The sequence below is a fragment of the Carcharhinus amblyrhynchos genome, chromosome 4, assembly GCF_965287045.1.
Source record: "Carcharhinus amblyrhynchos chromosome 4, sCarAmb.v2.hapA, whole genome shotgun sequence".
NCBI classification, from domain to species: Eukaryota; Metazoa; Chordata; class Chondrichthyes; order Carcharhiniformes; family Carcharhinidae; genus Carcharhinus; species Carcharhinus amblyrhynchos.
Window position 1 is genome coordinate 25607253 of NC_137327.1, and position 12229 is coordinate 25619481.

The 12229-nt window shown below is 44.7% G+C and overlaps 1 protein-coding gene across 2 annotated transcripts in view; it reads left to right on the plus strand.

The window, feature by feature from the left end:
* The first annotated feature begins 2549 nt into the window (after positions 1-2549).
* spire2 (spire-type actin nucleation factor 2) overlaps positions 2550-12229 on the plus strand; it is an 89911-nt gene continuing 80231 nt past the window's right edge. For both annotated transcript variants that reach the window (XM_080186870.1, XM_080186871.1), the window contains exon 1: positions 2550-2879. In XM_080186870.1, the coding sequence (XP_080042996.1) occupies positions 2603-2879 (277 nt within the window). In that variant the 5' untranslated portion in view covers positions 2550-2602. The remainder of the gene's footprint in view (positions 2880-12229) is intronic.

A 12229-nucleotide genomic window follows, 5' to 3' on the forward strand; every position in this document is an offset into this window, starting at 1 on the left:
TTTCACTGTGTTTATAATATCAGGAAGGGGCGAATGTGGTGAACAGAGAAACATTCTGGCCAGCCCAGCACTCAGGGTGCTGGTTAGCACTGCTGCTTCACAGCACCAGGTACCCAGGTTCGATTCCCGGCTTGGGTCACCGTCTGTGCGGAGTCTGCACATTCTCCCTGTGTCTGCGTGGGTTTCCTCCGGGTGCTCAGGTTTTCTCCCACAGTGCGAAAGACGTGTTGGTTAGGTACGTTGGCTATGCTAAATTCTCCCTCAGTGTACCTGAACAGGCGCCGGAGTGTGGCGATTAGAGGATTTTCATAGTAACTTCATTGCAGTGTTAGTGTGAGCCTATTTGTGACACTAATAAATAAGCTTTAAAACTTTGTGTGTGTGTGTCCCACTGTTTGGTTGGTGTGTGTGTGTGTATGTGTCCTGCTATTTGGTCTGTGTGTGTGTTTGTGCAGCTTTTTGGTTGGTGTATGTGTGTGTGGGTCCAGCTGTTTGATTGATCTGTATGTGTGCAGTTGTTTGGTTTGTGTGTGTGTGTGTATATACAGCTGTTTGGTTGGTCTGTGTATGTGTGTGTGTGTGTAGCTATTTGGTTGGTCTGTGTGTGTATATAGCTGTTGGTTGATGTGTGTGTGTGTGTATACAGCTGTTTGATTGGTGTGTGTGTGTGTGTGTATATAGCTGTTTTGTTGGTCTGTGTGTGTGTGTATAAGCTATTTGGTTGGTCTTTGCGTGTGTATATACAGCTGTTTGGTTGATCTGTGTGTGTGTATACAGCTGTTTGGTTGGTCTGTGTGTATACAGCTGTTTGGTTGGCCTGTGTGTGTGTATACAGCTGTTTGGTTGGTCTGTGTGTGTGTATACAGCTGTTTGGTTGGTCTGTCTGTGTGTGTATATATACAGCTGTTTGATTGGCCTGTGTGTGTGTATATACAGCTGTTTGGTTGGTCTGTGTGTGTGTATCCTGCTGTTTGGTTGGTCTGTATGTGTGTATATATACAGCTGTTTGGTTGTTCTGTCTGTGTGTATATATACAGCTGTTTGGTTGGTCTGTATGTGTGTGTATATACAGCTGTTTGGTTGGTCTGTCTGTGTGTGTATATATACAGCTGTTTGGTTGGTCTGTATGTGTGTGTATATACAGCTGTTTGGTTGGTCTGTATGTGTGTGTATATATACAGCTGTTTGGTTGGTCTGTATGTGTGTGTATATACAGCTGTTTGGTTGGTCTGTATGTGTGTGTATATATACAGCTGTTTGGTTGGTCTGTATGTGTGTGTATATATACAGCTGTTTGGTTGGTCTGTCTGTGTGTGTGTATATATACAGCTGTTTGATTGGTCTGTCTGTGTGTGTGTATGATGTGGGTATGCCGGCGTTGGACTGGCGTAAACACAGTAAAAAGTCTGACAACACCAGGTTTTAGTCCAACCTATTTATTTGATAATATACTCGCAAGCTTTCGGGACGAAGGGGCTAACCCGAAAGCTTGTGAGTATATTATCAAATAAATAGGTTGGACTAAAACCTGGTGTTGTCAGACTTTTTACTGTGTGTGTGTAGCCTGCTGTTTGGTTGGTCTGTATGTGTGTGTGTGTAGCCTGCTGTTTGGTTGGTCTGTATGTGTGTGTGTGTGTAGCCTGCTGTTTGGTTGGTCTGTATGTGTGTGTGTGTGTAGCCTGCTGTTTGGTTGGTCTGTGTGTGTGTGTGTGTGTAGCCTGCTGTTTGGTTGGTCTGTATGTGTGTGTGTGTAGCCTACTGTTTGGTTGGTCTGTATGTGTGTGTGTAGCCTGCTGTTTGGTTGGTCTGTATGTGTGTGTGTGTAGCCTACTGTTTGGTTGGTCTGTATGTGTGTGTGTGTAGCCTGCTGTTTGGTTGGTCTGTATGTGTGTGTGTGTAGCCTGCTGTTTGGTTGGTCTGTATGTGTGTGTGTGTGTAGCCTGCTGTTTGGTTGGTCTGTATGTGTGTGTGTGTGTAGCCTGCTGTTTGGTTGGTCTGTATGTGTGTGTGTGTAGCCTACTGTTTGGTTGGTCTGTATGTGTGTGTGTAGCCTGCTGTTTGGTTGGTCTGTATGTGTGTGTGTGTAGCCTGCTGTTTGGTTGGTCTGTATGTGTGTGTGTGTGTAGCCTGCTGTTTGGTTGGTCTGTATGTGTGTGTGTGTGTAGCCTGCTGTTTGGTTGGTCTGTATGTGTGTGTGTGTGTAGCCTGCTGTTTGGTTGGTCTGTATGTGTGTGTGTGTAGCCTACTGTTTGGTTGGTCTGTATGTGTGTGTGTGTAGCCTGCTGTTTGGTTGGTCTGTATGTGTGTGTGTGTAGCCTGCTGTTTGGTTGGTCTGTATGTGTGTGTGTGTGTAGCCTGCTGTTTGGTTGGTCTGTATGTGTGTGTGTGTGTAGCCTGCTGTTTGGTTGGTCTGTATGTGTGTGTGTGTGTAGCCTGCTGTTTGGTTGGTCTGTGTGTGTGTTTAGGAGGCTGGTCCTGAGCTGTCCGATCACATGGTAGTGTCTGATTGACAGCGGGAGCTGCGGGACTCCGGCTGGGATTCGCTGTTATGGAAACCTGCGGGAAGGTTGGGCAGTAGAAATGAGAGAGCGGAGCGGGGGAAATGGCCAGGTCGGGCAGTGATGGGGAGCCGGGCAGTGGCTCGGCCGAAGCGCTGGAGCCGCAGCTTCTGTCCCTGGACGAGGTGCTGAGAGCGTACGAGCAGCCGATCAATGAGGAGCAAGCCTGGGCGGTGTGTTACCAATGCTGCCGCTCCTTACACCGGGACTGGCCCCGGGAGCAGGTGCGCATTGGCCGCGTCAGGGAACTGGCTGCGATCCGACTGCACCGGGATGGCACCGTGTCCCTGTGCGGGGAACAGAGCAGCTCCTCACCCGCAGGTAAGAGCGCTGCCCTCCCTCCCTCCCTCCCTCCCTCCAGCAGCCCCAGTATCAGGGAGCATGTACAAAACATCCAGCCACAAGTTTGTAGGCTTATCACTTTATTGCCCCAGCTAACCGCGTTACTGAGAAGCCCATACCATAATCACAGCTCCCCGTCCCATTAACCACTAACACACTAACCCTACCATAATCACAGCTCCCCGTCCCATTAACCACTAACCCTACCATAATCACAGCTACCTGTCCCATCAACCACTAACACACTAACCCTACCATAATCACAGCTCCCCGTCCCATTAACCACTAACACACTAACCCTACCATAATCACAGCTCCCCGTCCCATCAACCACTAACACACTAACCCTACCATAATCACAGCTCCCCGTCCCATTAACCACTAACACAGTAACCCTACCATAATCACAGCTCCCCGTCCCATTAACCACTAACACACTAACCCTACCATAGTCACAGCTCCCCGTCCCATCAACCACTAACACACTAACCCTACCATAGTCACAGCTCCCTGCCCCATCAACCACTAACACACTAACCCTACCATAATCACAGCTCCCCATCCCATCAACCACTAACACGCTAACCTTACCATAATCACAGCTGCCTGTCCCATTAACCACTAACACACTAACCCTACCATAGTCACAGCTCCCCGTCCCATCAACCACTAACACACTAACCCTACCATAATCACAGCTCCCCGTCCCATCAACCACTAACACGCTAACCTTACCATAATCACAGCTGCCTGTCCCATTAACCACTAACACACTAACCCTACCATAGTCACAGCTCCCCGTCCCATCGACCACTAACACACTAACCTTACCATAGTCACAGCTCCCTGTCCCATCGACCACTAACACACTAACCTTACCATAGTCACAGCTCCCCGTCCCATCGACCACTAACACACTAACCCTACCATAGTCACAGCTACCTGTCCCATCGACCACTAACACACTAACCCTACCATAATTACAGCTACCTGTCCCATTAACCACTAACACACTAACCCTACCATAATTACAGCTACCTGTCCCATTAACCACTAACACACTAACCCTACCATAGTCACAGCTACCTGTCCCATCGACCACTAACACACTAACCCTACCATAATTACAGCTACCTGTCCCATTAACCACTAACACACTAACCCTACCATAATCACAGCTCACAGTCCCATTAACCACTAACACACTAACCTTACCATAGTCACAGCTCCCCGTCCCATTAACCACTAACACACTAACCCTACCATAGTCACAGCTCCCTGTCCCATCAACCACTAACACACTAACCTTACCATAATTACAGCTACCTGTCCCATTAACCACTAACACACTAACCCTACCATAATCACAGCTCCCCGTCCCATTAACCACTAACACACTAACCTTACCACAGTCACAGCTACCTGTCCCATCAACCACTAACACACTAATCTTACCATAATTACAGCTACCTGTCCCATTAACCACTAACACACTAACCCTACCATAATCACAGCTCCCCATCCCATTAACCACTAACACACTAACCTTACCATAGTCACAGCTACCTGTCCCTTCAACCACTAACACACTAACCCTACCATAATCACAGCTCCCCGTCCCATCGACCACTAACACACTAACCCTACCATAATCACAGCTACCTGTCCCATTAACCACTAACACACTAACCCTACCATAATCACAGCTCCCCGTCCCATCGACCACTAACACACTAACCCTACCATAGAACATAGAACATTACAGCGCAGAACAGGCCCTTCGGCCCACGATGTTGCGCCGACCAGTTACAAAAACAATGACCCACTAGCCTATACCAATCCCTTTTCGTCCATAAACCTATCCAGAGATCTCTTAAACGCCCCCAAACTAGACGCATTTACAACTGCAGCAGGCAGGGCATTCCAATCCCTCACCACCCGCTGGGTAAAGAACCTACCCCTGACATCCGTCCTGTAGCTACCCCCCCTTAATTTAAAGCCATGCCCCCTCGTGCTAGCTTTCTCCATCCGAGGAAAAAGGCTATCACTTTCCGCCCTATCTAAACCTCTAATCATCTTATATGTTTCAATAAGATCCCCTCTTAGCCGCCTTCTTTCCAACGAAAACAACCCTAAATCCCTCAGTCTCTCCTCATAGGACCTCCCCACCATACCAGGCAACATCCTAGTAAACCTCCTCTGCACCCTCTCCAACGCCTCCACATCCTTCTTGTAATGCGGGGACCAGAACTGCACACAGTACTCCAAGTGCAGCCGCACTAGAGTAGTGTACAGTTGCAACATGACGCTGCGACTCCTAAATTCAATCCCCCTACCAATAAACGCCAGGACACCGTACGCCTTCTTAACAACCTTATCTACTTGATTCCCAACTTTCAGGGATCTATGTACACATACACCTAGATCCCTCTGTTCATCCACACTATTCAAAGTCCTCCCGTTAGCCCTATACTCGACACATCTGTTGCTCCTACCAAAGTGAATTACCTCACACTTCTCCGCATTAAATTCCATCCGCCACCTCTCGGCCCAGCTCTGCAACCTATCTAAGTCTCCCTGCAGACTATGACACCCTTCCTCACAATCTACCATAATCACAGCTACCTGTCCCATTAACCACTAACACACTAACCCTACCATAGTCACAGCTACCTGTCCCATTAACCACTAACACACTAACCCTACCATAATCACAGCTCCCTGTCCCATCAACCACTAACACACTAACCTTACCATAATCACAGCTACCTGTCCCATTAACCACTAACACACTAACCCTACCATAATCACAGCTCCCCGTCCCATCAACCACTAACACACTAACCCTACCATAATCACAGCTACCTGTCCCATTAACCACTAACACACTAACCCTACCATAATCACAGCTCCCCGTCCCATCAACCACTAACACACTAACCTTACCATAATCACAGCTACCTGTCCCATTAACCACTAACACACTAACCCTACCATAATCACAGCTCCCCGTCCCATCAACCACTAACACACTAACCCTACCATAATCACAGCTACCTGTCCCATTAACCACTAACACACTAACCCTACCATAGTCACAGCTACCTGTCCCATTAACCACTAACACACTAACCCTACCATAATCACAGCTCCCCGTCCCATCAACCACTAACACACTAACCTTACCATAATCACAGCTACCTGTCCCATCAACCACTAACACACTAACCTTACCATAATTACAGCTACCTGTCCCATCAACCACTAACACACTAACCCTACCATAATCACAGCTACCTGTCCCATTAACCACTAACACACTAACCCTACCATAGTCACAGCTACCTGTCCCATTAACCACTAACACACTAACCCTACCATAATCACAGCTCCCCGTCCCATCAACCACTAACACACTAACCTTACCATAATCACAGCTACCTGTCCCATTAACCACTAACACACTAACCCTACCATAATCACAGCTCCCCGTCCCATCAACCACTAACACACTAACCCTACCATAATCACAGCTACCCGTCCCATTAACCACTACCACACTAACCCTACCATAATCACAGCTACCCGTCCCATTAACCACTAACACACTAACCCTACCATAATCACAGCTCCCTGTCCCATTAACCACTAACACACTAACCCTACCATAATCACAGCTACCTGTCCCATTAACCACTAACACACTAACCCTACCATAGTCACAGCTCCCCGTCCCATCAACCACAAAGAAGCTATCTGTATCATAGCTACATTCCCATCAACCACAAAGAAACTAGCTACACCATAATTCTAGTTTGCCAACTCCCAGCAACACCAAAAAGCTACTCCCTCTTGTTTGGATTGAAACCAATTAAAATAAATTAGATGAATTAGAGGCACCCTCCTGAAGGATACTACCCTAACCCAAAAAAAACAAATGAAACTGAAGGCATCAAATCAAAACATAGTTAAGAGTGTCGATAAGGTACCCCAGGTATGCAGTGCCCATCGGGCACGGAAGGCCTTGACAGTGCTGGTGACTCCATGTGTTCCTTCTCCAGGAATGGCCGTGATAGAGGGGCAGACTGTTGGGTCCGACAACCCCCTTGGTCGGTCACTGCCTGAAACTGGTAATTGTAAGTCCACTGAGAAGCTGGTCATCTCCCAACCTAGTTATAGTTTCATTGGCAAGTGGCCAGCTGTGCGTAATTGCTGACTTATAGATGCACTATAACAGGGTGAAAGTCAGTAGATCCACTATCACTAGCTCAATGTATATTCGCTTGTGAACATCAAATATTGTTCTAAATGCAATCCATATATACAAATCCATAACGAACATTTCAGTTTAAATCTCCTTTGTTTTTATAGAGATTAATGCTAACCCTGAATGATTATATTGACAGATCTCAGGATATTTAAGTACAAATAGACTTCTAATGTATACTGTGTTTCCAAACTGTTCATGTATTGTTGCTTTCTTTAAAATGTTTCTGCTTTTGTAACTTTAGATTATGAAAAAATCGTGAACCATTTCCTTAATTAGCCTGTTCTATTTCTGCAACATAGATCCAGAATTTGAATAGAGTCATAGAGGTTTACAGCAACTTGTCCGTGCTGCCCTTTTTTTAACCACTAAGCTAGTCCCAATTGTCAACATTTGGTCCATACCCCTCTATGTCCGTCTTCCCCATGTAACTGTCTAAATGCTTTTTAAATGACAAAATTGCAATCGCCTTTACTACTACCTTTGGCAACTCATTCCAGACATTCACCACCCTCTGTGTGGAAAAAATTACCCCTCTGGACCCTTTGTATCTCTCCCTTCTCAACTTAAATCTACACTCTCTTGTTTTAGACTCCTGTACCTTTGGGACAAGATGTTGACGATCTACCTTATCTATGCCCTTCATTATATTATTGAGCTCTATAAAATCACCCCTAAGCCTCCTACACTCCAGGGACAAAAGTCCCAATCTATCCAGCCTCTCATAACTCAAACCATCCAGTCCCAGTAGCATCCTAGTAAATTTCTTCTGCACTCTTTCTAGTTTAATAATATCGTTTCAAGTGATCAGAACTTCACACGTTATTCCAAGTGTGGCCTTACCAATGTCTTGTACAACTTCAACAAGATGTCCCAACTCCTAAATTTAATGTTTTGACCAATGAAACCAAGCATGCTGAATGCCTTCTTCACCACCCTGTCTAACTGTGCCTCCGCTTTCAAGGAGCTATGAACCTGTATCCCTAAATCTTTTCGTCCTTTAATTCTCCTCAATGCCCTACCATTAACTGAGAAAGTCCTGCCTGGGTTCAGTCTACCAAAATGCATCACCTTGCATTTATCTAAATTAAACTCCATCTGCCGTTCATCGGCCCACTGGCCCAATTGATCAAGATCCTGTTGCGTCCTAGATAACTTCTTCACTGTCCACTATGCCAACAATCTTGGTGTCACCTGCAAGCTTATGACCATGCCTCCTAAATTCTCATTCTAATCATTGATTTAAATGACAAATGACAATGGACTCAGCATGCCTTTCTTAGCGGTAAATACTGATGAAAAATATTCATTTAGGATCTCACCCATCTCTTGTGAATCTGCACATAGATGACCTTGTTGATCCTTAAGAGGCCCTGCTCTCTCTAGATACTCTTTTGCCCTTTATGTATTTGTAGAAGCTCTTTGGAATCTCCTTTGCCTTATCTGCCAAAACAATCCCCTGTCCCCTTTTTGCCCTCCTGATTTGTCTCTTAACTCTACTCCTACACCCTCTGTACTCCTCAAGAGATCCACTTGATCCCAGCTGCCTATGCATCTCATATTCTTCTTGACCAGGGCCTCAATATCCCAAGTTATCCAGGGTTCTCTGCTTCTGCCAGCCTTACTCTTCACTCTAAAAGGAATGTGCTTACCCTGAACACTGGTTAACACATTTCTGAAAGCCTCCCACTCACCAGCCATCCCTTTGCTGCCAACAAACTCCCCAGTCAACTTTTGGAAGTTCCTGTTTAGTACCATCAAAATTGTCCTTGGTCCAATTTAGAATTTTAACTTTTGGGCCAGATCTATCATTCTCCATAGCTATCTTAAAACTCATGAAATTATGGTCACTGGTTCTAAAGTGATCCCTCACTAACACTTATGTCACTTGTCCTTCCTTATTTTCCAAAAGGAGATCAAGTTTTGCCCCCTCTCTAGTCAGGCCATCCACATACTGAATGAGAAATTCCTCCTGAATACACTCACCAAATTTCTCTCAATCCAAGCCCCTAATACTATGGCTGTTCCAATCAATGTTGGGAAAGTTTAAAGTCACCTACAACTACCATCCTATTTTTCTTGGAGCTATCTGTAATCTCCTTACATATTTGCTTCTCAATTTCCCATTGACCATTTGGGGGCCTATAGTACAATCCGATCAAAGTAATTGTCCCCTTCTTATTTCTGAGATCAAACCGTTTTTGCCTCATCAACGTAACTTATTACTTTCCGTTTTGTGATCCTTTTTGGAATATCCTGAAGAATCGTTGTCTTGACTAGCACTTGTCATGAAATAAGTTAACCAGATCTGATCCAGACAAGAACTAGTTACAAGAGGTATCTTGCAGGGAACTGTGAAGCAATTACCCAGTCATAGGGTCCTCGTAATATTTTTGAACGTCATTTGAGCTTCTTGAATGTACTACACTTACTTTCATTTCCTTGTTGATCTTGATTAAAGCATAGCTTTGAACTCTGGAGTGTGAGCGTGAACTAATGAGTCTTATACCTCAATGAATCCAGCTGGACTCAATATTTTAGCAAAAGAGTTCTGTGCTGCTACATACAACTTGAATACTTATTTGTTCATATATTTCACTAACTGATACAAAGGCAAAATACTGCAGGTGCTAGAAGTCTGAAAAAGAAGTAGAAAGTGCTGAAAGGGTACAGCAAGCAATTAGGAAACTAGTTCCTTTTTGCAAGAGAAGGTGGAGTACAAGGATAAAGAAATTGTGCTACAGTTAGACAAGATTTTGTTGAGATCACATCTGGAATGTTGTGTGCAGTTTTGATTTCCACATTTAACAAAGGATAAAAGCAAATTACTGCGGATGCTGGAATCTGAAACAAAAACTGAAAATGCTGGAAAATCTCACCACAGTGACATAGTGGTTAGCATTGCTGCCTCACAGTGCCAGGGACCTGGGTTCAATTCCGGCCTCAGGTAACTGTCTGTGTGGAGTTTGCACGTTCTCCCCGTGTCTACGTGGGTTTCCTCAGGGTGCTGCAGTTTCCTCCCACAGTCCAAAGATGTGCGGCTTAGGTTGATTGGCCATGCTAATTCGACCCAAGTGTCAGGGGGACTACCAGTGTGAATGTGTGGGGTTAGGGGGATAGGGCCTGAGTGGATTGTAGTTGATGAAAACACCTCCTTCGGGCCATTTGGCCCACCATAGGATTCTACGATACCAGGCCTGACATCATGGAGAGAGAATAGAGCTATCTTTTTGAGTCTGCATGACTCTTCCAAAGAATCATCCAGACTTGAAATTTTGGCTCTATTCTCTCTCCATGGATGCTGTCGGACCTGCTGAGATTTTCCAGCATTTTTAGTTTAAGAAAGGGTATACTTGCTTTGGAGGCAGTATATCAAAGGTTGTCCAGGGACCAATGATGAGAAGCTGAATAAATTGGGTTTATATTTTCTGGCATGTGGAAGAATGAGACTTACAAAATTCTGAAGGGGCTTGATACGGTGGATGCTGAGAGATTGTTTCTGCTGGTTGGGGAACCTAAAACACTGCATAAGAGGTTGATAAATTTGGAATGAGATGAGGAGACATTTCTTCACTCAGAGGATTGTGAACTTTAGAATTCTTTGCCCTAAAGGATTGTGGATGCTCCATCGCTGAATGCATCGAAGGCTGCGGTAGACAGACAGATCTTTGATCTCTCAGGGAATTAAGGGATATGTGGGGACAGGCTGGAAAGTAGAACTCTACCTAATAAGAGTTTGCCTATTCCGCTGAGTTTCCCATCTCAACTGTGCTGCTGGCCAGATTGAAACAACTCTGGCACACTGCCATGTCCTTATTGCAGCCAACTGAAGTGTGAACTATTGGGTTGTATGCTTCTTATTTACAGTAGCTGGTGCATTAGCTTGAAGGTGAGAGTGGATGGGGAGGAGAATCAGTAGATTCACAGCCTTGCAATTTTTCAAATCAAAATATAATTATACTGCATAGAACTCTAAATCTAATTTATACATCCTCCCCTGCCGCCTGCTGCATAGGCGTGCACTACTAACAACAGTTTTGGTTCTAGTCACCTCCTGCTAAAGAGTTTAAAACAAAATAAAATGATATTGTCTATCATGTGGTGCAGAGCGAAATACTGATGTAAAATCCATTACACACCAGTGCATTGAGTATTAGTTGGAAGTAGCTTTACTATGATGGATTTAGTACTTGAGGAGACTTTCAAAATTCTGCCCAGTCACCTTAAGGGGAAGAAGAGGAAATTAATTTACAATGGAACAATATTACCTGGCTTTGCTCTGTGTGTGTCTGTCTGTGTGTGTGTTCTAGATATATATAATTTGTATTTTAGTATTTTCTCCTAAAAGTCATATACGGACTCAACTCATAAACGTCAAATCAACAAGATGCACAAAAAGACTCTGTGAAATTATCAATGTTGCTGTTGATTTTTGAAGGTTTTTCAATGACATGCACAAGTGCCCAAACCAGTTCACCCACGATTCTTTAATCTATATCCTCTTCAGGAACAGATACCCTCACCAAACACCTCCTTGCTTCTCTTATCTCAGTCAGAGTTTGCTGTCCACCCACTTTTCAAGTTTACCTGGGAGGTGTCTTTCTAATCGTGAGAATTTCCGATTGTGTACACCAACTGTCGTCATCAGTTGTTTGCAGTTTTATGACTCGTTTGAATGAGTAAATTACAAAATATATCAAATGACATTGGTGGACACCTACCACAATAAAATAAAATTCTTATATTTTATTCCAGTAATATTTACAAATATGCGCTGAGCTTATAGAATCCTACAGTGCAGAAGGAGGTAATTCAGCCCATTGAATTTGCACCAACCACAATCCCACCCAGTCCCTATCCTCATAACCCCATGCATTTACCCTAGCTAGTCCCCCTGACATGAAGGGGCAATTTAGCATGAATTAACCTTCACATCTTTGGACTGTGGGAGGAAACTCGATCACCCAGAGGAAACCCACATAGACACAGGGAGAATGTGCAAACTCCACACAGACAGTGACCCAAGCTGGGAATCGAACCCGGGTTCCTGGCAGATAGCAGT